The following is a 27,345-nucleotide window of genomic DNA, read 5'->3' as shown; positions in this document are numbered from 1 at the left end:
TTCTCTAAGAAGGAAGATGTTTTGTGTGACAGTGAGGATTGCCCTTTGCATTCAAGAGGTCATGAGTTCAAGTCATGGAAACGACCTCTCAAGAAATGAGGGTAAACCTGCGTACCCCATCCATCTCTAGAGCCCGTGTTAATTGGGGCCTCATGCACTAGAACACCCTTTTAACCAACACTAAATTGCTGGGACTAAGGGCTTGGTTGCTCTTGTATGATGTAGTAAGAGTAAAATAATAGAATTCAAGGAAAAACTGGTTGAATCTGCATAAACTTCTGTGTTGGCAATCAGCAGTAAGTTAGAATATTATAGCCTAAGAAAAGCAGTAGAGAGATTACTGTAAAGATGAAACATAAGGGCACATGATTCACATATAAAAATCCATATGGTATTATAGGAAAGTTAATATACTAAAAGCAACAAATAAGTAGAGTAGAAAAACCATAAAAGTTTACCTCTTCCCCCTATTTCCAAGGATTTCTTAATCTTCTCACCTTCTAAAGTTGGCATCATAACAACAGGAATCTTGATACTAACTGCTGAATCATTTTGCATGCAAACCATCTTGGAAAGTTCTAGGAACCAAAATATATCAAGTTATACAACATGAACTATCGTAGATTATATGCATATAACGATGGCCGTGCTGGTGGCACGTGCCGGTTGGCACAGGGCGTGCCAAGCGGCACGCCACAATGTTTTATCTTTAGATTATTTCTGTAAATAACATATTTTATTAAAGATAAAATAACAGTTGAATATAAATATTATTCAACACATAATATAATTGAATACATTCATTAAAATTAATATTAATAATTAAACACTCCATAATATGATTAAATACTTCATAATATAATTGAACATTCTATGTTTGTTAAATGATGATTATAGAAATTAAAAAATGACAAATGACAAAAGTTAATTGATGATGACTGACAGAAATAAAAAAATATTAAAAAAATTGGTTACACATGTTATATCATGTTTGTTAAGAAAATGAGTAAAGTTGATTTGATAAAGATTGATGGAAATAAAAAAAATTTAAAAAAATCTCTACATTGGCACATGACCAGCACAAAGCCATGCCCAAACCGGCACAAATCGGCACAGCTAGGCACAAGGGTGTCCCACTAGTACACCCCATGCCAAGTGTCATGCCTCTACCGGCACGGCCATCCATGATGCATAGTATCAAAGAAGAGCATCAAGTCAAGCAGAAAGGAGAAAGGGAGTAAACCTTCTTCATCATTTATCAACAGTAAGCTTGCAGCAGATCTTGACTGTGCAAATTTTGCTTTATCAATGTACGTGCAATCTCCACGCTCAGCCAGTAACAATAGAATCGATAGCTGCCAAAAATGCAGCTTACTTTACGACAAAGAATATAAACAAAAAATGAGAACAGTCTTGGTCTGTTATTACTCAAATATTTGTTTTTGGTTGGTACATATATGCTACGAGAAATGACTGGCACTAAACAATGTAATGATTAAAAGTACCTGTTACCATTATTTTCATCAAGCAAGTGCAAAATTACATGTTGCAAGAAAATATTTATGACTTAATCATATACGTTGTAAAAGATTGAGTAGCTCATATAGTAAGGTTCTTACAATGATCCTGAAAAGAAAAATATCTACCATGGTAACATGTGAAAGTGGTTCCACTGCATCCTTGTAGCTAGGCATTTGTCATCTTCTTTCCTAGTTGTGTTATGAGTTAGTCCATCAATGGATAAGTTCCTCTTATTTAATGGAGAAAGCTCATTAGCTTGACTAATGAGAGGCCAATATATTTTTACCAATGCAGCTCATCATTTCATCAAATGACAATAAAGTGAGACTAGCTCAATAAGTGAACCAAAACTTCTATATTTGTCCGTGTTATTTAGGTGCTTTTGTTTGGATAAATGTTTGAAATTTCCTATTATCTACGTACTTTATACCTTTTAAAGATACATATTGCATAAGTCATTGCAGCAAGATCTTGGTCCTTTTACTCATCTAAACCTGTATAGGCTGTCACTGTAGCTAGATATGAAAGCATGATGGAATCAAAAGCTCACTTTGAATCACTCAGGTCTCTATTTGACAATTAGTTTAGGACTGGTTAAAATAATAAACCATCATGCAGTTGATAAATGAATAAATGATGAGCATTCATGGGAAAAGATATAAAAATCCCATGGTATTGGAGCAATTGTTGAGAATTGGGCAAAAATGTTTAGAGGGATTCATCTTGAATATTCTACTCAATGTTTTGAAAAGCAGCTGCGGATGGCGGGCAATCACCCCACCGCCTAGCGCCAAGACGGAAGGCAGGTGACAAGGTGGTTTAGCATTTTTTATTTAAAAATAATTAAAAATAATTAGATATGATATGATATATAGAGAAACTTTCTCCTAAAAATAGATGCACTAGGACAAAGCTAGTGCTTAGGCCAACTGTCATTAATCACTTTGCATCAATCACTCTACAATCTACATCACCTTTCTCCTAAACCAGCTGCCATCCTCTTCGCCTAAATCACTTCTCCTTTCCTTTCCTCTTCCCCTTCCCCTTCCGCTTCCCTAGCCCACGAGCAGATGTGGTGCTTCATATTATTCTTCTCTGAGTGGTGTTGTTCGAGTTCGTCATCGTTACCGCCGCCGATGCTTGCCCTCGCCACTCCCATTGCCGCTACCAATACAGCTTGCTGCCATCGATCAAGAGAGGAGGGAGGGAGGGAGGGAGGAAGAGAGCTCGATTGGGTTAGGGCAGAGTAAGATTTCTTTTTTATTTAGTTACTCGCTAACTCACTATCCATTATATACCCCAACCCCTTACCGTATTACCCAACCTGCTATAACGGCTAAGCAGGCTACGCGAGCCGCCAAATGATAAGACGGCCTGCCAAAAGACAAATGGTGGCCCGCTAGCCATTTATAGGCCGCCAAGGTGGAATGCGAGGTAGTTGGCTCACCACCCCGCGAAGGCGCCACCCCACCAAGGCGCCACCTTGGCTACCATTAAAAACACTGATCCTACTAGTCTAGTGTAACTCACTAAAAGAAAAGACAGCAGTTAGGGATCTGAAGTATTAACAAGGACAACTAATGAGTTATGCCTACCTTACATTGGTAAAGTTATACATGTTCCTTACTTCATAGTCTCATAAATTTTTGGACGATTTGAGTTAAGGATAAAAGATAGAAAGAGATTGAGATATAAAAGCATGAATTTAGTAGAGAAAAAACTGTCTAATAAAGCTGACTAAGGTATGCCATGCAGATAAGGAAAGGACCAAGGCTGAGAAACACTAGTGGTATCTCACTTAAAATCACTTAACAATATCTTACTATGAAAAACAATAATCATCCACAAGAGAATTGCAGAAAGAGATGGCGATAAGTTGAATGTCAAAATGACTTGAAAATGCAAAAGGCATATAGATAAGATGCCTTCGGGTTTGATGACATAGTTTAAGGAGACCAGTCAACAATGTATAATAGGATGCCAGAAAAAGATTAATCAGCAGACATGACTTAAATATCTAAAGAGCCCAAGCTAAATGGATATGCTTCACCCAAATATCTAATTGCCCAATGGGCATGCTCATCAGAGGTTGCCGCTCATATACAGTACTTGTTGTAGCAGTGAGACATGTGAAAAGGACATTGCCAAAAATCAGTCACACTATTGGCTTACTGTTCAACTTTGGGCATCTTAAAATAATCAAGCTCAAGAGCTTCGAGGATTATACATCTTCTTTAGTATAATAAAAGTTCTTCAACCAAGCTCACCTTCATTTTGCTCTAACAAATTGGCCGTTCCAACAATTGGACATAACAAACACCTATCAAATCAGTAAAACCTGACTAATAGAAAGGTTAAAAAAGATAAGGAAAATTAAAATCACTTTCTGCACCTACAAAAGTTTAAGGAAAAAAATTGCATCCAGCTAGTGGATTGTGAGATGAGCAATATAGAAAAGCATAGAGTATTCATGCTCCTAAGTTCCAGTAAGTAATAGTGGATATGTGCACTCAAAGCCTCAAAATGTCTTGTGATGCAGGAGAATAAAGACTAAAGACATATTTCGTATTTGAGGATTTGCTTTCTAATCTTTGGGTATCTTTATTGAGTCAAGTCTAGTTAGGATTGAGTTTAATTGTGCTATTTTCTAATTTTCATCATTTACTTAACCTAATTTTATGTATTTTCGTAACTTTTGTATTTGGGTCTATTTTAGCTCAATTTAACACTTTTTTGGGTCAATAAGTTAGTATTTTGTTAGGTTTTACTTTTATTGGTACTTATATGGGTAAGATCAATTTTGACCAACTGTAACTAGGAATTTAAGATTGTTTAAACCAACAATGGCCGTGCCACAGGTACAGATCGTGCCACAGGCATGAACCGTGCCGACCACCGGCCGGCACCTTCGTAGTCGCCGTCGCCATCGCTCGCTGCTCGCCGCTTGCGTTCGCCGTCACCATCGCTTCGTCGGGTGCCCTAGCCCCAGAGAGGAGAGAGAGAGAGAGAGAGAGAGGTGAGCGATGATCGGCGAGGGCTAGGGCACCCAACGAAGTGACGGCGACGACGAAGGTGAGTGGCGATCGGTGAGCGGCTACAAGTAGCTCAACGACGAGATCGATAGCGAGCGCCGAAGCTATTAGAAGGGGTGCCGTGCGGCACCCCTCATGCCACATGCCAGTACGGCCATCCATAGTTTAGAGTATCTTATTCATCCCTTATTAAAAAACAAGATGGAGGTCCTTTGTAAGGATAGCTATTATTAGAGTTATATCTTATTCATTTATTTATAGATATCTGGTGGCTTTGTATAAATAGGGCAACACTTTATTGTGTTACATCTATCATGATTTCTCTTCTATGGTTCGTACTCAATTCGATCAATCTTTTAAGATCTTCTAATCTAATGGTGCTTATGGGTATCTTTCCTCTTAATTTTGTTTTATTTATCTTCTATTCCTCTATCTTATTAGGCTGAAGCCATTCTTATTGTTCTCTATCTTATTAATCGAACTCTATCATCCACTCTCGCTAGTGCCATCCTATATGAGCATCTCTATGGTACTTCAACATCTTATAGTCATGTTCTTGGGAGTATTTATTTTGTTCTTCTTTCTTTAAGAGAAATAACAAGTTGTCCCCTCAAGAAGATAAATATGTTTTTTTACGATATAGTCTTGAGCATAAAGGCTACCATTGTTATAACAATTTTGCTCATCATATTAGGGTCTCACGCAATGCCACTTTTCTAGAAGAGATACCCTTCTTTACCTTTGATATCTTAGCTCCATCGCACTTATCGTTTCTATATCACTTTACCTGTATCCTATCTTCCGTCACCTCAGATGTCTCTAGTTTAGCCCTACCATCTATCTACTCACCACATGCTTAACATTCCTCTACCCATGGATACTCTTTTACTATCAGTCCCTTCTAGCCCTTGAATGTACTCTCTCGATGAGTCTTTAGTCCTTCCAGAGGAGTACCGCTTTCCATGACGACCTTGCCATAATTCTACACTCGTAAGTTGTGTCCCCTTCCTATAGCTGAGCCGTCCTCTTTTAGTAGTGTCCCTTTAATCATCTCATCCTTTATTGTGACGGCTTCTACACCGGCTCGTTGCTATCCAAAGCGTGAGCATCGCCCTCCCAACTATATGGCTTTCTTTTTCCTTACATATTTTCCTCAGTTTCACATCTTTCTTAAAGTCATTCACACAATTTCTAAGCTCAGGTCCTATCTTGTGGTTGTCTAGGTTCCAGAGTGGTAGTGAGCTATTATAAATGAGCTTCAAGCCCTTCAGCAGATGCATACTTGTGGCGTTGTTCCTCACCCACCAAACATTGTGCCTATCAGCTACAAATAAATTTTCAAAGTCAATTATGAACCTAATGGATCTGTTGCAACATATAATACTCATCCGATTGCTCGAAGCTTTACTCAGGAATACAAGATAGACTACGAGGAGACATTTTCTTCTCTTTGTAAGAACCAAAAAAAAAAGGTTGAGAGAGGAGGGTGCACGTGCTCTGCACGTGCAACCCCCTCTCTTCTCCCTCTCCGGCACGCGATAAGGGGCAAAGAAAATCTCATCTAATCCGAATCAGATTAGATTTGATTTTCTTTTAATTTATAAATTAAACCCTAATCCTCTCTCTCTGCTTAACCACCTCAGCCCCCTCCTCTCTTCTTCCTCTACTTTTTCGCTTTCTTCTTTTTCACTATCAGAGTCACACTGTGAAATCGGCCTGTCGGAGCGCCACCAGAGCCAACGGAGACCACCACGTGACTCCTTGGTAAGCCCTCTCTCACCCCTCAAATTTAATTTAAGTTTAATAAGGTAAAATGAAAGTACCTAAGTTTTGGAATTTCAGCTTCGCCGGCTACTCAGCCGGCCGGCGGCTTCGGACTGCTGCTGCTCGTGCTCAAGAGCTTCAAGTCGTTGGCCTTGTGCCATGGTTGCCTTCTAGGAGAGCCCTCGTGGCTCTAATCACCGTCGACTATGAGTTGGAGTGTGGCCATCGTCGTCGGCAACTTCTCCTCCACCTTGTGTGGTTGCTGTGGCGCGTTTGTGGGGAGGGGGACTTAGGGTGTGGCTAGCGACCGCTGCCGTCTCTCTCTCTTTCTCTCTCACTATTCATTTCTTTTAGTTTGGAGAAGGCAAACTCGGGCAACCCGAGTCTGGCCTTCTCCCTTTATGTTCTTGGATTCGGGTCGGGTTGGATCCGAATCCAAGGAACCCGACCCGATTCCATTAATTAATTAGATTGGGCCTTGGGCCCAATCTATTTAAGTGTTAGTTGGGTGGGTTGCGGGTCACTACAGCCCAACCCAACTGATTTGGGCTTATTTTGGCCCAAATTATTAATTTTTAATTTAAATTGTAGAAAAAATTTTTAATATTATTTTATTATTATTTAAAAATGTTATTGTTATTTATTATTAAGGAAGTGATTTTTAGCACGTGAGCTAGGAATTTGAGATTCAGTTGTCTTGCCTAGACTTAGGTGAGTGGGTTCACTCACATATTTATTTTATTATATTTCGTACCTTTGTCAGACCATATAAATTTTCTGTGTGTAAATTTATTTATTTCATCCTTACGAGCAAAATTTTAATTGTTATATTTTTTGTGTGCATTTAATCATTATATTCAGTGCATCACTATACTTTGTGCAAATATTAAATTTTAGTGAAAAGAAAAATGAGACTAGTATTGATACAACTTAGAAAATAGTCCCGGTATAAATCGCTTGCGATTTTCCGTGGTGATTCAAGTCTATCTGGAAGTCCAGGGAAAAGTCCTAAATCAAGTTCTAAATTTTATTTTATTCAACATTAATAAATATTAGAATTTATTTGGATTTCGAGTGGATTCCACTCACTGAGCTATAGTTGTTAGCTCATGGACTTTTTTTTTATTTTTATCTATCTTAGGTAATAGTCAGCGGGGCGACTGAGCGAGATGTACCCGGACTCCACCTCCACTTAGGATCCACCTATTACTTTTCCGCTCTTTTGGATTTTATGTTTTAGACTAGAAGTTAAATTTATTTCGTTTAGAGACTCAAAAACAATGACATTGTTTTATAATTATTACAATTAGTTTAAATTTAATAAAGCAGATCTTCTTCATTTATTTATTATTTATGTATTTTTTGCCAAGTCAGCTCCTTCTCTCATCCAATATACTGGCACTCAATCATCTGCCACCAATGCTCTGCCCGATCTTCAAACATATAGGTCGTCAAAGCAACTTTTTGATCCTCTGAACAATCCAATACTCGCAATATCTTCTCGATTCGCAGCAGCCATGCCTCTGCTTCAATGGGATCAGTAGTCCCTCTAAAGGCAGGTGGAGATGCCTTCAAAAAATTTTCAAACACTGTACCCCTATCTAGGCTAAGGGGCCTTGACTCTGATGTAGCCGGAGTCTGCGATGACTATCCTCCAATGGCCTAAAGAAGGGTCTGTAGCACTGATACCACTGTATGAGTAGCAGGAACTAGGGCAGGAGTAGGGATCTGGGTAGGGGTAGGAGTCTAGATAGGAGTAGGAGCTTGGGTAGGAGCAGTTTCCAATCCCGAACTAGAAATAGCAATTGGTGCAAGAGCTGGCGCTTGAGCAGGAGCCGGCTCTTGCTCTCTACTCCTGTCAGGAGATAAACTCTGGGCCGCAGCTCCTCGTCGACGACGACGCGTATATATACTGCCCCTTCAAGATTTATAAATGAGATAAGAATAATTTTACTGAATATAATAAAAATTTATAACGAACCTGAACTTATGCCACCGGACCTCCACATAACTCTAAGGGTGATTTAGGATAACAAAATTTTAGGCTCTGATACCAACATTGTCAAGATCCGAAATAGGAATCATAACCGACCATGCATCTCAATATGCTTGAGATACACAAAGCCTTATTAATACTTTCTACGTGTATGATGGCAAAATAAATAAATAAAATGAAGATCTGCTTTATTAAATTTAAACTAATTGCAATAAACATAAAACAATGTTAATGTTTTATAATCTCTAAACGAAATAAATAAAACTTCTAATCTAAAGCATAAAATCTAAAAGAGCGAAAAAGTAAATAGGTGAATCCTAAGTGGAGGTGGAGTCCGGGTACATCTTGCTCAGTCGCCCTGCTATTTATTACCTGAGATAGATAAATAAATATAAAATAAAGAATCCATGAGCCAATAACTATAGCTCAGTGAGTGGAATCCACTCGAAAACCAAATAAATTTCTAATTATAATAATACTGAATAAAATTAAATTAAAAGCAACAATATCCATAACAATATGCAATAGGCATGCTATTTAAATAATAACAATGATAATAATAGAGAGTCACGACTTGTAACCTTGTACGGTTTCAACATATTAACATATTTTCAATATTTATACTATCATATGGCTCAATGGGTCTAAACCCTGTGGATCTACATCAACTAAAAGTCACATCGAGATGACGCTCGGGACTTTTTTCTTCATAGCTGATCAAGTTAGGGTCATTAGATGGTATCGCTATGTGATCAACACACTCTATCTTTTTCACTAATCGTTGAGAGAAGTTAAAGTCACCTAGGAAATTTCTCATTCATCCTAGGACTGTTCCCTAATCTCGCCAGAGTCACCTAAGAAAGTCACCGTAGTGATCTAATTTAGGACTTTCCCCTGGACTTCTAGATAGACTTGAGTCACCACAGAAAATCACAAGCGATTTATACTGGGACTGTTCTCTAAGTCGTACCAATACTAGTCTCATTTTTTTTTTCTTTTCATAAATTTCAATATTTGCAAGAAGTATGGTGATGCACTGAGTATAATAATTAAATGCACACAGAAAATATAACAATTAAATTTTCGCACATACGGATGAAATAAATAGATTTGCACACAGAAATTGTAACAATTAAATTTTTGCACGTAAGGGTGAAATAAATAATTTGCACACAGAAAATTTACATGGTCTGACAAAGGTACGAAATATAATAAAATAAATGTGAGTGAACCCATTTACCTGAGTCTAGGTAGGACAACCGAAATCTCAAATCTCTAGCTCACGTACTAAAAATCACCACCTTAAATAATAAATAATAATAATATTTTTAATTTGAATAAATATTAATATTTTTAAATTTTAAAAAACTAAAAAGAACTAAAATGGGTTTAATTTACCCATTGGATTGGGCTGGGCTACTACTGGCCCGGCCCATTCCAAAAAATGAAGCTAATCAGACTGGGGCAAAGCCCAGCCAAAAGAAACTAATCGGGCTAGGCCAAGGCCCAGCCGAGAAAATGGATTGGGCTGCGGTCTTAATTGGTTCGGGTCGGGTCTATGGATCTAAAATCCAAACCCAAACACGAATTTAAAAGAAAAAGGTGTTGGCTCAGGTTAAACCCGAGCCCAACCCACCTTTTTTTCTCCCTTCTTGCATCCGACGAGAGGAAGGGAAGAAAATCAGAGAGAGTGGCCGCCGGTGACTCTGCCGGCGACGAGTCACGACCGGCTCCCTCTCTCTCTCTCTCTCTACTTCGTCGTCCTCACGAGGTGGAGAACTCACCACCGACAGCCAACGTCGAGGCCGATGTTGATTGGAGCCACAAGGGCTCCCTAGAAGACATCACCGAACCGGGCTTGGAGCACAAAGCTTCCGGTGACGATGCGGTTGCGACCCGAAGCCATCTACCGGCCTGATTTGCCGACGAAGCCGTATTCCACGAATTAGGTATTTCTAATTTACCTCTTTAAATTTAAATTAAACTAGAGGGATGAGAGAGGGCTCACTGGGGAGGAGTGTGGTGGTCCCAATTTCCTTTGGCGGTGCTCTGACGGGCTGAACCCTCATCGCGATTACGACGGTGAGAAAAGAAAGAAAACGAAAGAGGAGAAGAAGAAGGCTGGGGGGTTGAGGAGAGAGAGAGAATTAGGGTTTAATTTATAGATTAGAAGAGGATCAAATCTAATCCGATTCGGATTAGATGAAATCCTTTTCTGCGCCTCGTCACGTGCCGGAGAGGGAGAGGGGAGGGGCTGCACGTGCACCCTCCTCTCTCAACCCCCAAATTTTTTTTTCTGGTTCTGACATCGTGTATCTCAAGCATATTGAGATGCATGGCCAGTCATGATTCCTATTTCGGGTCGTGACACTCTTGCCCGAATGACTTATCTCTGTTCTCTTCTTGTTGATGCTTTTATGCCAATAGCCTCTATACATCAGATGGATGTGAAAAATGCATTTCTTAATTGTCTTCTCGAAGAGGAGATATTACATGGATCCTCCACCTAGTTTCCCTATTCCTTCAAGTTATATTTGTCGACTACGATGAGCCATTTACGGGCTCAAGCAAACTCCTTGCTCTTAGTTTGATCAGTTTTGCAGTTTTCACATAGATTACGAATTTCATGAGAATCTCTCTAAGCTATCCATATTTCTATGGTCTTCTACTCTGGGTTGGATCCTCCTTTTGTATGTCAATGACATAATTATCATCGGAGATGACTCGGCTGGCATTTGCCCTTTTAATAGCATCTTGAAAGCTAGTTTGAGATAAAAGACCTTGGTCCTCTTCAGTACTGTCAAAATTCCTTAAATAGTAGACATTCTCAGTTATGCCACCATCACTAACACTCATTTTTCTACTACTCTAGTTGAGTTACATGTGAAGCTTCAGCTTGATGATAGTCAGTTTCCTCCTAATCTAACTAGATATTATTAGTTGGTCGAAGGCTACCTAATCATTACGTAACATGATATCTCTCATGTAGTTAGTCACGTCACTCAATTCATGCAGATTCCTAGATCTATTTATTATGTTGCTCTCATACATGTTCTTCGATATCTTAGTGGCACCATCACTTGCTCTCTTTTCATATCATCGACTTTCATCTTAGAGCTACGAGCTAATTCTGATTCAGATTATGCTAGTGACAACGGAAATCTACTGCGGGCTTCTACACTTTTCTAGGAGACTCCCTAATTCTCTAGCGCAGTAAGAATTGAAATGTTGTATCTCTCTCCTATACAAATTCTAATTACTTTTCTATGTGTTGCGACAAAGGAGATTATTTGGCTCCATCACTTTCTCAGTGGCATGGGTGTTCTCTTGCCCATCACAACTCCTCTTAATGTCGACAACAACACTGGTAAAAAGCTTGTAAAGAATCTTGTTCTATGAGATGACAAAGTACATTAAAGTTGATATACACTAAACTCGCTAGGAGTATCGAAATGGCATTATTTACCCTATTGCCTGAGCACTAGGGAGAAGATTGTCGACTTCATGAAATCTCTTCCCATTCCTCTCTTTGAGTGTCTACTTAACAAACTCTTGGTTTAAGATCCATCTGAGTTTAACTAAGACATTAGAGTTATAATTTATTCATTTAGTTAGATATCTGGTGATTTTTGTGTAAATAGGGCTAAGGCTCCCTCTATCACACATAAGCAATATATTTTTACCAAAATCTTTCTTCTCCCTTAATCTATTCTAGGGTTAGATCTTGTATTGTTTCAGCAATGATTTTGATTCGAAAAAAAAGAAGAAAGGAGGCTTTTTTCCTCTTCTTCGTTCCATAAACCATCTATTGGTGCAATGCCAAGCCTTTCGGTGTGATTCCAACAAGCCAGAGCAATTTGGTAGTTATCCTCTTCATCTAATCTATAGTCTTCTTCTTTTCTTATTTTTTTCTTCTTTTCTTCCTTAGTTATTCCCTTCCTTGTCTATATTCTTGTCTATTTGCTTTCTATTAATTTATCCTCTATCGCTGTTTAGTTTTCTTTCCACTGCAGAACACGACAATAAAATAATAGCTTTTCGATTTCAGTATTCTAGCACCATATCACCAGGCACAAACTGATAAAAACATTAATGATACCAACCAACTAAGAACAAAATGATAACGACATTGACAAATGCACAGCTATATATGATGAGTTGGTTATAGGGATAGAGAATGACGAAAATAAAATATGCCAAATTTGGAAGACAATTCTTTTTCACCTTGAAACATGAAGCGTGGAGTTAGAGAAGCAAAATGAACAGGTTGTCCAAGACTAATACTTTAATAAGTGATGCAAACAAAAGATCAAAGGACAATAACCTTTGAAGATGAATTAGTGCAACAACTAATTGGATTTGCTAGAACAGCTTGCTTCTTGAGATTTTCTGATGCATTACTTGGCAAAATAGCACCGAACCTGGCAGTTATTCCAACTATGCTTGATTTTTCAACACCATTCACCCAGTTCCGTATCTGAACCTGAAAGTTGAAATTTCTTAGTCAACCAAAATTCACCTACATGTATACAAAACAAATAGATGATTTTTCAATACCTCTGTTGATGATGGATGAGTACAAATGCAATGAAGGCTTAACTTTCACTTTGAGACCTTTTATGTTCTTGTTAAAAGCATGATATATATTATTGTTACGTAGCAACTTAAGATTTTGGATCAACCTGTCATTTAACATGGTTTGAAAACTAGTTTTCCTGGAGGTCATAGATTCGAACAATATTAAGTCCCAGTTTTTTTTTAATTAGTCTCTATTATCTCTTTTGATGAGGCATAGATGGGCCTTACATTCTTCTATTTATCATTGGGCATTTTGCAACTTAATTGTAATTTTTTTAATTGGAAAGTTTGAACTTTTGAAAACCGAGTGCATATATTTTCTATATTAGATGCATGTCTTACTGTATCTGAGTGCACGCAATTTACCTATGAGATGCACACAAAAGATTATTATTACTGATTGAAAATAAAATGCAATTAAGTTGCAAAAGGCTCCTCTATCATCTGCATAGATGCAGTGTATAGGGCTCATACATTTAAATGTAAAAACTTTACAGCTAAAACTATATGTGCATGACTAGGTGAAGACTGCCTATACGGTCATTGTTTTAAAAAAAAAACCCTCTCGAGGATTTCTAGAGGATGTTAGTCTAACCATAAAGGCTAATGGTGCACCTTCTAATTCTCAATTATATACATTCTAAACCTATTCATTTGTATGACCCATTTTGTTAGGTGGCATTTGATTCGTACAAGGATACTTATTTATAAATTAGTCTCCCTTAAATGTATTTTACAACTAATCACTTATTTATGTATATTTTAGTCAAATCTTAATATCATATGATAAGTTATACATAAAATTTTATCATTGGTAGAGAGGTATGATAAGTTATGCACGTTTTCTAAATAATATTTATATTACAGTTAACATATTTATTTACAGTAACCAAACATAAATTCTTACACAAACATAAGGTAATTCTTATCTTTTTACAACTAAAAAATAAAACGTAAGGAAAGTTATAGATGTATGGGCCATGTATAAAGTTAAAAAATTCTTATGTACGAACCAAACTAGACCTTAGTGACTTGTTAATAGAGTCACATTGTTGAGGTCACCTTATTGTGGAACGAACTTACTCGAATCCATACCTTTTGTTCCAAAATCTAATGTAACCTAAAGAAGCATAATTTCTAACGGCTATGGCATAAAAAACCATATAAGCAAAGACTAACAATTATATGACCACTTAATGATTCCAACATTGCAGAGTCTACTAATAAATTTGTAGAAAAATCTACCCTCTGGAAATCATTGCTGCAGCCGGAAAACTTGGGGGAGAAGTTGTCCTCGAAGGAGGAATCGGCGGCGACAAAGACTAAATCCGAGGCCAAGAAGGAGAGAAAGATCAAGAATACCCTCGAAATCGCCATGGCCCATTCACCTTGGTGATGGTGACCTCCTCGTCCGACGAAAGGAAAATGTTGGTAGATGGATGTATAGATGTATGGATGGATGGTGTTGAAGCTGTTCAACTCCTTGGTTTGCGGAGCCGTGGTTGTTAACGTTTGTTTTGAGAGATGGGAAGAAGGAAAGGCCGATTCCTGCCATGCTAACGGTCCTTTAACGGCAGATTGGAGGGTTTTCGACCGAACTAGACCCTTTTTTTTTATATCAAAATAGAATATTTTATAAACTAATTATCAAAATAGTTTATTCTAACAAAAATGCTAAATTAATCAGTATTTTTATAGCGAGGCAAATTTTTTTCTTAATTACTAAAAGATTAAATTAAATAAATTTATATATATAAAATGTTGAACTTATTAGCGTTTTAGGAATAAACAAAAAACACTGAAATGATTAGCATTTTTACTTAGAGATGAAATATTAATTAGTTTAGTATTTTTATTAGAAATAATAATAAATTAGACACCATTTAGTAATAAATTTGAGGAGCAATCTATTTTAGTAAAAATAAATTAGAACAGAACTACTTTGGTCAAATTTCCATATTCAATAATAGATTAAATAGTGTGATAATAGTAAAAATTCTTCTTAGAGCTCTAAAATCATCATAGTTTTTCCTATACATTCTCCAAACTATTTTTTACCATATAAATCAAATTATTTTTAGTTTAGAGATCAGTAAAATTATTATTTTTTTCGATTCAAAAGGTACGTATAAATCTGAGAATATATATAGGTAATAAAAAAATTTAAAATGTATATGCGAAAAACTGTTTCAGGATGTAAGTGAAATATAAAGCCCATTTAGCTTTAATATTGTAGTAGATATAAGGTTGTCCCAAGAGATTGGCAATAAATGGCATGTTCCCGCTATTATTAATTATATCTTCCGATTTTAATAGAATTTGATTTACACTCTATCAAAATTGGAGGATAGACATCAATGTCAAATGACATATGTATCAAAATCGGAAGATAGACATCAAAGTAAATGACATCATTATCGTAGGTTTATTTTATACCCATTTACTCTAGAAATTAGATTAGTTTTAGAATAAATATTTATTTTTATTAGTTTTTAAATGAGGTTTCAAATAAAGTTGCAATAATTACCTATATGATATGATACAATATAAAGAAAAAGATAGAATTTTTTTTATTTTTTATAAAATTATTATAAATACTCTTTAATTTGATATAAAGTAGCTTAACGGGATAGATATAAAAAGTAAATTAGTAACTGTGTTAGTAAGTGATATGAGATATAAATTTGATAAATAGTATTTATATTTAGAATATAATTATTATGATATTTAGCTATTATTATAAAATAATGAGTTTATTTTAGAATTAAAAAAAATTATTTTTAAAGTGAATGAGAGCCTAGGAAAAATGACTATCCTTAATAAAGTAAGCTATCATTTCAAACAGGTGATTATCTCAAACTTAAACTATATCAGTAGATTTTTTTCAAAGTTCAAACTATAAAATTAAAGAAAAAAGATTTACCAGTTAGCAAATATTAGATATTAAAATAAATACTATAAAGAAAATATTGAATCCGAAATGAATTATAGTTAAGTAATTTTTATTTTTATGGGTATATGGGCAATATAGTCAACATATTCTACTACTGTTCATTTTTTTGAGTAAAATGCGAACCCATTAAATTAAAATAAAGCATAGATTTAGATATTAAATAAGAGGGACCAAATTCGTTTGCTCATGTGGTTGAAACCTCTGTAACTATTAGATCGTTCTATTATTCCTTTCTTTCTATACTTGCCATCAAATTAAGCTTAAGTAGATATAGCCCAGCCTGCTCCAAGAGTTGACATATATTACAAGTTCACCAGGCCAATTGAAGATAGATACACAAAGGTTGAATGATCGAGCAAAAGGAAATTACAAGATAAAAAATAAATGATTAATATTCTCGTCTGTCTCAACACAAAGGGCACATAATGGATCCCCAAGAACACCTTTCCTTGCTAAGATACCTTTTCGTCTCAAGTTTGTAGTGAACTGCCAACCAAAGAAATGTCTTACTTTTAGTAAGTTTAATTTCTCTAGGAACAGATATGAGAAGAATGAAGCAACTAATTAGTAAGTTTAATTTCTCTGTTTAATTCCCGGTTCATTTTAGATATAATTATTTTTGGGATCCAACCCTGCCTACTAAGTAATAAGTTTAATTTCTCTGTTTAATTCCCTAAATTATACCTAATTTTTATGAAGATTTTCCTAAAAAAATTTTATGTTACAATATCACCCTAAACTTTAGGGGAAAGTGAAACGAGTGAAGACCGTGACGAAAAATACGTAATAACAATTCTACCCCTAATTAATATATCATAATATTATTAATTTTTAAAATTAAAATAATTTATTCTCTTCTGTCTCGTTTCCACTCATTCTACCCCGGGCATGAGGCAGCGTGTGAGCAAGAGAGCGACAACAACGAGCTCGCCGCGGGCACCCCATTGGAAGGAGATAGGGAGGGAGAGAATAGAAGGGAAGGAAGAAAACGGATGATGGTGACCGTTAAGGAAATGGAAGGAAGACGATTGAAATATCTTTTTATCCTAATTTAATTAATGGGTTGTATCAAGATTACGAGGGTATTTAGTTTATTTGAAATTAATTACGTCTAATATAATTGCCACATAAGCTAACTCACCCAATTTTTCTAACGACGGAATAAAAAATTTAGGAAGAACATTATAATCTACAAAAGTTTAGGGGTTTGATATAAAAACCGAGTATAGTTCAAAGGGTGTCAATATAATTAATCTAAAAAATAATTATATCTAAAATGAACAGGGAATTAAACAGAGAAATTAAACTTACTAATTCCAAATAAACAGAGAAATAATCAGATAAATTAAACTTATTAACCCTTATTTTTTATTGAGAATTACAACCCCTTAGAATCTAAGATTCTAGTTAAACATCACAATAACTCAATCAAAAATAATCAAAAGAAAACTAACAATAATAGGAAAACGTCCAAGTAGAAATCTTAATCTTAAAAATATTTGGTATCTCAAATATTCGTAATATATCTAGGATCATTCTGATAATTTAGCAGGTCGAGTCTAACACAAAATTTAACAAGTTTAATGGGTTAAATTGGTTTGATCAGGAGTTCAGGACCCTCGTTTATCTAACCCTGTCTACTAAGTAATAGTTGGTAAATTTCTAAGCAATCTCAATCTAACCCTGTCTACTAAATAATAGTTGGGTTTTTACAAAAGCAAAAGAAAAAAAAAATAAAGAAGAAGAATAAGTAATAGTTGGGTATTTTCTAGCCATTTTCATAAAATTGGGTTATTTTCCAAAATCTAATAATTCTGGATTTGAACTGTAATTCAGTGATATGTAGGGTGCTATTTGAAAATTTCCCAAACAAAGAAATATAAAGAGGTCATGGTTACATACTGATGACATGGTCAGCATAGATGTGAATGCATTGAATTCACATTGAAAAAAGATGATTTTGATCTCTGGAAGCAGCCAGCATGGATGGATTAGTCAACACCCACCATGCGTATTAAAAAGGAAAGCAATCTTCTCCAAACAAATCGCCTCGACACACCATGAGACTTCGCTATTCTCCTATATATAGCAGCCTCCTTTCCAATCTCTCCTCATCCTTCAAACAAACCTCTCTTCTCTGCAATCCGAAAGCCAAAATCTTCCTACTTCGAAGCCAAACCAAGAGGACCATCATGTCTGCTGTAAACTTTGAGAAGCCCAGGCAAGTGATCAAGAAGGTCCTTGCCAATTCCCAGGAAGAGGGCGTAGGAGCCAATGTTAGGAGAAGCATTGGAAGGTAATAATAAGAATTTGTTTTGGATTCTACTGTAAAAATTTGTGCTTTTGGAGTGTTAGTTGGATCTTGGTTTCTTTCAGGCCTGAACTGAGAAATTTGGATCCGTTCCTTCTCCTGGATGAGTTTGAAGGTAAATTGGGATATGACTACTCTTCTTTTTTACTTGATTGCATTTGTAATTGCTTATGGGATGAAAATTTTAGCTTTAATTTTGTTCTTTTCCCTGCAGTTTCGGCTCCTGCTGGATTCCCTGATCACCCCCATAGAGGTTGGATTATGTCAATCCCCAGACCATCCTTTGTTTTAATTTTGTTGTTCTCTAATGCTCTTGTCTTCTGTTCTTTGTTGTTATTTGATTGCAGGTTTTGAGACTGTCACATATATGCTACATGTAAGTTTATCTCTAGTCTTTTGGGGTATGAGAATATTCACTGACCATAAGATGTTCACTGATTTGCTTCAATGGGATTTCAGGGATCCTTCACCCATCAAGATTTCGCAGGGCACAAAGGAACCATTGGAACCGGAGATGTGCAGGTCTGATTTCATAGGGTCATGTATTATTTAATTGTGGAGTAAAATTCATTCATCTCAATCTCTAAACATGTCTATTTTTTCTTCTTTAGTGGATGACTGCTGGCCGGGGAATAGTTCATTCTGAGATGCCTGCAGGAGAAGGGATCCAAAAGGGATTGCAGCTCTGGATAAATCTCTCTTCTAAAGATAAAATGTACCTAATTTGAGCATTAATCCAGTCAAACAACATTTTCCTTTTATTATTTGGCATATTGAATATGATTTGCTCAATTGTTTTCACATTGCAGGATTGAACCCCGATACCAGGAATTGCAAAGCAAGGACATAAGCCAGGCCGAGAAGGATGGCGTCGAAGTCCGAATCATAGCAGGGGAAGCTTTTGGTGTCCAGTCTCCAGTCTACACTCGAACTCCGACTATGTATATGGATTTTACAGTCAAACCTGGTGCCAAGCTACAGCAGCCCATCTCAGAGAATTGGAACTCCTTTGTGTATATTCTTGAAGGAGAGGGAGTATTTGGAAGTGAGGACTCTTCACCTGCAGCAAGCCACTACTGTCTTGTGCTAAGCCCCGGCGATGGGCTAAATGTGTGGAATAAATCAGCAAAGCCGTTGCGGTTCGTTCTCGTCGGAGGGCAGCCGTTGAATGAGCCAGTCGTCCAACATGGACCATTTGTTATGAACACAAGAGCTGAGATACAGAAAACCATGGAGGACTACTATTTCGGTAGGAATGGATTTGAGATGGCTAAGCAGTGGAACTCCCAGAAATAGTTAAACAGCTCACAAGTTGGATAGCTGCACCTGAAATAAAAGGGACAGCAAGAAGATGACATTAGAAATGCCTAATTGTGTAGCTTATTTTCTTTTCGTTCAAATATTTACGTCGGTCATAGAAGGGCTTGTTTTATTTTGGCATAGTTGTTGTTATACATAAAAGTCAAAGTTTTCACACTTTGTCTGGAACCAATTCTTGATGGATTTTATTTTACGATTTGATTTGAATTCAATTAATTTTATTTGGAAAGGAACTTCACTGGTTAGAAAATAATGGAATTCAACTTTTTGGAATGTTAGAAGTAAGAATTGATCCCATCTTTTTGTTCGGAAGTGGAAAATGTGTAAGTTTGGTTAAGTTATGTAAGCCACTAAAGTCAAGTAAATTATTAAGACAAATTCAATTAAGTCACATAAGTCACTAAAGCAAGCTCAACTAAATTATATAAGCTTCTAAGACAAGTTTTAGCTCAAGCTGTATAAGCCTTTAGGGCTAAATTTGAGAAAGACTTATTATATCCGACATCTATATATAAAAGGGCTAGGCTTATTTATTTAAGAATTCAAGCATTTAAGTATTGAGAATTAATTAAGTTAAGTTATTTTCTTATTATCACATTTACCACTTTGTCATAGCTGTCAGATCGTCTTTATTTTTTTAGGAGTAGATCACAGCTGTAGAACTTTCAAAGTTTTCAAATCTTAGCCATCATCTTCCTCTAGTAGCCACCATACTTTACGGCTGTCCACCACCACCCTTGGCTGTCCGCCACCTTCCGACGACCGTCATTACATCGGATATTTAACAGTCTGCTCCGTTCTGATCTTGCTCCACTCTTTTATTTAAATCTTTTCATTCCGACCTCTGATTTAGATGAAACTAAAACCATTAAAACTTTAACTGACGAGGTTACCACCGCTTAAATTCATAATTTTTTTATGTTCATAACTTTAACCAAATCTGCTTCGTAACAAAGTAAAATGCATGTGAGAAATAGAAAATGGAACCTATAGAGAACATGCTTTATATTCTCAATTCCAAACATCTAAAACAATGCATGTAATAGATGATAATATATCACTTTCATCATATGCAAGATAGCAGCCAACTGCTAGTTAATGATATCTTAAACACTTCTTCCTTTACTTGTCACAGATTTATAAATCAAACACATCTTTCCCCGTTTATTATAGATTGACAATCATTACAAAAAGGTCAGAAAAAATGTACTCAAAACATCATAACAGAGGAGTAGACGTGATCATCGGGCATGCCGGGTCAGGTTCAGGTCAGGCTCGGGCCAAGGCTAGAGTATTCTAGCCTGTTAGATATTGGGCTTGGGTATAATGGGTCTAACATAATGGGTTAAATATAAAATATATTATATCTTATTAGACCGAGTTTAATGGGCTTATATGAAAATATTTGTTATTTTTTATAGGATCATACTTATATATTGATATATAATTTACTAAATATTCAATGTGGGACTAAAAAGATTATAGGAATATGCATGCATTATGGCCATAGATGAAAGTAGTGGATCGGGTTTTCAGGTTGGGCTGGGTGGGCAAAGACTTAGCCCGTGCCGGCTACTACCATCTCGGGCTTGGGTTAAGCTGAGCCTAAATTAGGCTTGGTCGGGCTTAGCCCGATTAAAACCAAACAGGTTCGGGTCGAGTTTGGGCAAGTCGAGTCTAATGATCATGTATACAAAGGAGGAAACTTTCGCACAAATATATTGAATGCTTGATGAAAATTAAGTAGGTCATACAAGTTTTTTGAAAAATCAGTAAAAAGCAAATAGATTGGAATAAATGTCAAATCCTAGACAGATGAGTTGCTGAAGATCCATCATAAAAAATACAAAAAGATGCTTCATAGATTCTCAAGCCATCTTACCATAGGTTGTATTCACACGTAGAATAATGTGGAATAGGAATAAGCACTAAAATTAGGAATGCATTCTAGAAATAACTATTTCTATGCTTACTTATATTTTCGAATAAGAGTATAATAATAACTTTTGATGTGATATAAGGTAAACAAAAATATAAAAAAAACAAATCTAAAGCCCATATATTTGATTTAAAATAGATTAATGGGTAGATGGATAGATAGACAAAAGAGTAGCAATGTATGCATCAAACATTATATTATCATGCATTATTATGTTTTATCATGGTGGAAGCCTACATATGCATTGTGTAGATAAATAATGTATTACTATTTCCAAATAATATTATGCATTATCATACTTTATGCACCTACCAATACGTATTACTATGGTTGTCGCCTACATATGCATTATATACTGATAAGTAGGTAATAGTTTAACCTTTGGCAAGTAATGCTTACTAATATTGCAATACATAAAAGGTGCTGTACATATGCCACATTCACTGCTATATATGTAATGCTACATATATGAATATGCAATGCTAACCAATTAGTGGTAGGTGTCTAATGCCTAACATTACTATATTGGTCATCTACGTATACACTATATGCTGATACCTATGCAATGCGTAGGTCTAGGCCATTAAATCAACCTGCTATATTTGAAATTATGTAATATATATATATATACACACACAACTAAAACACCTTTATAGTAAAATATTTATACCAAAATTCTTGAAAAATAATAGTGGCTAACAATTTATAGGTAAACGTTACTATTATTTCTAATCTAACATTTTTTATATATAATAATTCTTCGAGCTATATTTACTCTATTTAATGACATACTTTCTAATTCAGCATATATATATTCTGCTAAAAATAAGTCAGAGCGAAAAAATAGCACCAAATAAGAAAACTTTATACCAGACAAATGCCATATATAGTAATTCTTTCGTATACATCAAATAAGAAATATTACCACCAAATAAGAAAAATAAGCACCAGACAAATGCAAATAGAATTAGAGAAAACTTTATACTAGTTAAAGTGAAAAATAAACACCAAATTAAAAACTTTATATATTCTCAATCATCAAAATTCAAAACTATTTCAAGGTTACTAGACACTGCACTTATCATTCAAACTTTCAAACATTATAACTCCACAAATGTATATTTGTCAGTTGCAAATATTGTTAAACAACAAACATCAAATGTTAAAAACTACAACAAGGAAATAAATTTCATGCTTAAATATTATGAAGGCTCCTTTTATTAACAACAGCAACAAACAAACAAAATTCCATGTCAGCAATCCTTAGCAAATAATGTCAACATCTATAAAGTTTACAAATAGGAACATCTCAGGTACAATGATCTTCATTTGGATGAGCCCAAAAGACAAATAAATAAAACTTGTCCATAAATACAAAAAATTAATAGGAGAACAAATTACCATCAATTACCATCAAATTGCCCATCAATGATATGACTTGAAAGAGATTGATCCTAAGAACTATGACCGATAAAAACTCCACTCTGCAAAAAAATGTAAGATAACACTATCAACATCCTATTATACGTAGTCTAGGTGTTACAATTTTGTGTAAAGATATAGAAGTGAAAGTATTCACGATTCTTTAGAAAATCATTAGTTGCTTGCTCTGTAGTATGCTTAACCCAAAGCAATTTCATACCCTTTTATCCAAATCCAATTATTTTGGCCTTCCTTTGAATTCGATCTGCATATTATAAGAGAAATATATCATAATCCACACTTTGATGCTGCCTTGGAATATATTTCTATAACTTTCCAATCGCCGCTAGCTTAGATTCCATGTTCATATATATATCGAGATTACAGTCTTTCAAGGTGTCTTGTAACTATTTTCCCTGTTGCAAATATAGATTTATATAAGTTATATTATTGCAAATAGTACTAGATGAATGTGAAATTAAATCATCTTCTTCATACTACTATTATCGTCTCATCCAAATAGTGTTATACTTCTATTGAAGAGTAATGTCGTTGAACACTATTTTCTAAATCAACAATAAGAAGGTACCAATGTAAATATGTATTCAATGGAATCATCAAATAAACACAATTCCATAGTTTTCCACCTTCAAGAGCACTAGATATACAACGTTCAACCATTGAATCTGAATTCATGCTCAAAGATCTCTATAATGTTTCAAACAATATTGTTACGTTCAAATATATTGTAAGAAATAAAATGAGAAATAAATTATGTAATTTTATAAATCATACCCTACATGTTATCTATTTTGTTATTCACATCCCATCTTTGAGGATTGTGTAACTCAAATGCTCATTTTTTTCTATAATTTTCATTTAACACTGGTTAACACTTGGACGGTAACAATAAAAAAATATTCCATTATAATATATAGAATAATTTATAAATACCTAAATTTCTCTTGTCTTCTTCATCCTCTCTTTCTCTTCCATCTTCCTCTCTTTAATAGTTATCTAATAAATCAGCTAGGAACTAATTAGATGATTACTAAAGGAAGGTAGAGGAGTAGGATTTAAAAGGGAGGTTGAGGAGGAGGACTAAAAGCTTCATCTTCTCTAATGAACCTTCAGTCGAAGCAAGGATAGGTAGAGGAGGAGGAAGAAGAAGAAGAAGAAGAAGAAGAAGAAGAAGAAGAAGAAGAAGAAGAAGAAGAAAGAAGAAGAAGAGGAAGAAGAAAGAAGAAAAAGGAGGAGGAGGACGACGACGACGATGATGAGGGAAGGTGGTGGCCACGATGATGGTAGGAGGTGGTTGGAAAAGATGAAAAAAGATGTTGGAAGGGTATTTTAATAATTTTATTGATATTAGTTAGTTAATATTACGTTAGGAATTTAAATGAGAATTATAAAGAAAAAAAAGGAGTCAGATTATAAAATCCTCAAAAATAGATTGTGAATCACAAAATAGATAAAATATAGCGTGTAAATTATAAAAGTCTCTAAGCTTTTTTTCAATAGGAGGTTGGTCTTCAATAACTTGGCCTAATAGAGAAGTAAGACATATCGGCTCCTAAGGCAACATTGTGGGAGGAAATATACTTTTTCTGAGCCCTCTTTGTTTCAAAAGCTTTCCCTTTTTCCTATTCTCTTTGCAACAATCTCTCCACGCGCCTTAGTTTTTGTAATATCTATAGTTGAGTTTGCTTGATCTCTTCAATATCAAATTTAATCTAGTGCAAAAGATTTGTCAATTATATATGTATAATAAAGCAACATGTGATGATTGTATATGAAATCATATTTAAGCAATATTTACGTATAAATTTTATAATGTAGTTACTTGCAATACCTTTAGTATTTCTTCAAAATAATCTTCCTTTTGTGGGTCCCCTTTTGTGGGTCCCCTTTATCAAAACCAAGTCCATCCAACCTAGTACATTGTTTCTTTTCAAGTATAAGGTTTGTTGGACTAGGAAAAAACCAATTTGCTTGTAGTTTTTTTCCTAATTCCAATGAATCTATACCACCTAACAATGCCCTTTCTTTGGGTGACAAATCAAGGCATCTCCTTATGTGTTACCTTCCTATGAGTTAAAGTACAGATAGTGTTTTTGTAGGTGCTACTCCTTTAAATTACTATAACATTCTGATAGAAGAGGCAAGGGAATAAATGCGGAACATCCATGTCACTTGCTATAGAAGTATGCTTATATAGAAATATTGGCAACAAGATTATTGCTTTGCTCACATATATTACATTGCCTTATTATTGTCTTTGTAAATCCTCGAGATAACCTTGAGCTTTCCTAATTAAAAATATTAGAAACTTGTGAATTACTGTAGACCATGAGTAGAGACTTATCTCATTTATGTTTTGGTGATATTTGGATAATTTAGGTGGGCAGTAGTAGTTGGTGCATTGAAAGAAAACAACACTAAATATAAGCAATAAGAAATATCTGTAAATCTTCTATCTCTTCAATCTTATTACTAGAGCACAATTTCTGAAGTTGTTGCTCAATTGAGGCCTTATCTAGCTTTCCTATGACATGTCGTCGACCCCAAGGAGCTACATCATTGCTGCTTGTAAGAGATATTGGCTTTCCTTATAATTGTAGCCGAATCTATGGAATAAGAAAGGTATTGATCTCATAAGGACTTGTTTGAAAATTTAAAGTGTTTGAAAATTTTAAATTATTAGATGTATCTATTTTAAGAAAAACAACTAATATCTAAATTCTAAACAACAAATTTAAAGTAGAAGAAAGAAGAACTTATTTAGCAATTAAGAACACATAAGAGATTTAGAATAAAAGAAATATGTTATCAACAAACTTCATCCTCAACCTTAAGAAAATTAGAAATTCACTTTTTTAATTAATAATACAACTTGAGTAAAAATTAAAATGAGATTAGCATTAGAGAGTTGTAGAACACTTCTTTCAAAAACTATTAAAGTCCAAATCCAAAAACAAAAGATTACGCAAAAAATATAGAATATGAACTTTGCTGACTTACAAAGATTGAAATTTCTTTAAATAGTTCTATTGTTGCTAATTGAATTGAAACAATTAAACTACAACTCCTTTAAAAAAACTTGAACAAAAAGTACAAGAAAAAATATTTTTCTTTAGCTCTCAACCCTTCTATTTATAGACTTCTTATACCTATGAAAATCTGCTTGAAATCTACAATGATTATTTTTAAAATTTGCTGAGAATGTACATAAAATATGATAAAATTTTGCATGAAATATGATGAAAGTCTATTGCATTAAGTGGGTAATTTGCTTGGCTGAAAATCGCTACCCATATAGGAATTTGAAATTTATTTATTACTGTAATTATTAGTGAAAGTTTTACTGAATTAGAGCTGAAAATCTATTGCATTATGTGAAGATTTCTTGCTGAAATTCTACTACTAGATAGATATTTGATTGCTAAAACTCTGTTGCTCAATGAAAAAGAAATGAATCTTGACTTATTCTGATTTAGATAGGGAAGAAAGTGATTAGTGGATCTTGGTTTGACTTAAGCATGACTTGAGAGATGAGAGGTAAATTGAGTTGGCTAGTACTGACCAATTAACTTAAGTGGCTAACACTAAATTTTGTTTGAGCCAAAATTTGTTCATTTTTAGTGATTTAATGAAATTCAATCGATCAAAGGTCTACATATAACTAAAATATATTAATTAGTTAAAATAAAATATTAATATTTGATAATTTGGGCATAACAAATATGATAATTATGAATTTAGCAATTTCACCTAATATGAAACATCTATGCTCCTTTGACCATCGACGAATTATTTGTTCAAATAATGGCATCGGCCAATAACGAACATACTATTTTATTGCATCTCGAATACTCTTAGGGCACCATCTGTTAGTAACCTTTACATCAAATTTTTCTTCATCAACTCATTGATTTTATTTACGATTGTGAGGTATTGCAAAGAATGAATTAAGGAATATTAATACTACTCCTATATAACAAAAAATGTTGACATTGCTAAAAACCTACTAATATTTGTAGCTTAAATCTAATACAAATAAAAACTGAATTACCTAAAAAATGGTCCTTTTGCGGGGCACAATATCAGTGCACTAAGTAGAAGAACTAGCCTATGAAGAATAAGATCCTTGTAGTTAGAAGAAGAGTAACCTTAATTTGCAACAAATTAGAGAAATTAAATTTGCAACAAATTAGAGAAATTAAATTTGCAACAAATTAGAGAAATTAAATTTGCAACAAATTCAACTTTAGCGGCTTAATTTGCAACAAATTCAACAAATGCAATTAGAAACAAATTAAACTTTAGTAGGTCAATTTGCAACAAATTAAACTTTTTTCATTGATCTATATAAAGATATGAGAAACAAAAGGGAACTGTTTAGAAAAATGGTCATGAAAGCAGATGAAAATATGCACATATTACAAGCCAACATAAAAGCTTTGCACACTCCAGATGAACGAAAAATGGTCCCTGAGTATACTAAAAGAC

At 34.7% G+C, this 27,345-nt stretch overlaps 2 protein-coding genes across 3 annotated transcripts in view; one reads left to right on the top strand and one right to left on the bottom strand.

Annotated features, from left to right (window-relative positions):
- The window catches only part of LOC140792912 (signal peptide peptidase-like 2), a 43,636-nt gene extending 29,200 nt beyond the window's left edge, over nt 1–14,436 (bottom strand). Inside the window, exons 1-4 of one of the 2 annotated variants that reach the window (XM_073144143.1) lie at nt 14,137–14,436; nt 12,638–12,796; nt 1,244–1,355; nt 459–578 (exon numbers count right to left, since the gene is read on the bottom strand). In XM_073144143.1, the coding sequence (XP_073000244.1) occupies nt 459–578; nt 1,244–1,355; nt 12,638–12,796; nt 14,137–14,268 (523 nt within the window). In that variant the 5' untranslated portion in view covers nt 14,269–14,436. The remainder of the gene's footprint in view (nt 1–458; nt 579–1,243; nt 1,356–12,637; nt 12,797–14,136) is intronic. The other variant, XM_073144144.1, reaches the window with a different exon arrangement.
- A 3,317-nt stretch (nt 14,437–17,753) lies between these two features.
- On the top strand, nt 17,754–19,631 carry LOC140793073 (pirin-like protein). The gene is made up of 7 exons (XM_073144436.1): nt 17,754–18,140; nt 18,221–18,270; nt 18,370–18,408; nt 18,503–18,531; nt 18,615–18,677; nt 18,767–18,870; nt 18,965–19,631. The coding sequence occupies exons 1-7, from the start codon at nt 17,905–17,907 to the stop codon at nt 19,449–19,451; spliced, it is 1,008 nt and encodes a 335-aa protein (XP_073000537.1). The 5' UTR covers nt 17,754–17,904; the 3' UTR covers nt 19,452–19,631.
- Nucleotides 19,632–27,345: the final 7,714 nt, after the last annotated feature.

This window comes from Typha latifolia, chromosome 7 (genome assembly GCF_019914945.1).
Source record: "Typha latifolia isolate L0001 chromosome 7, TyphaL0001v2, whole genome shotgun sequence".
In the NCBI taxonomy this organism is placed as follows: domain Eukaryota; kingdom Viridiplantae; phylum Streptophyta; class Magnoliopsida; order Poales; family Typhaceae; genus Typha; species Typha latifolia.
Note: the sequence above shows the minus strand (reverse complement) of the source record. Positions and strands in the feature narration are given on the sequence as shown.

Excerpts from the sequence above, each read along its gene's own strand:
- LOC140793073 (XM_073144436.1), top strand. The coding sequence starts at position 17,905 with ATGAGACTTCGCTATTCTCCTATATATAGCAGCCTCCTTTCCAATCTC. Across the intron at positions 18,141-18,220 it reads GTTAGGAGAAGCATTGGAAG|GCCTGAACTGAGAAATTTGG; the intron begins GTAATAATAAGA and ends GGTTTCTTTCAG. Across the intron at positions 18,678-18,766 it reads TTGGAACCGGAGATGTGCAG|TGGATGACTGCTGGCCGGGG; the intron begins GTCTGATTTCAT and ends TTTCTTCTTTAG.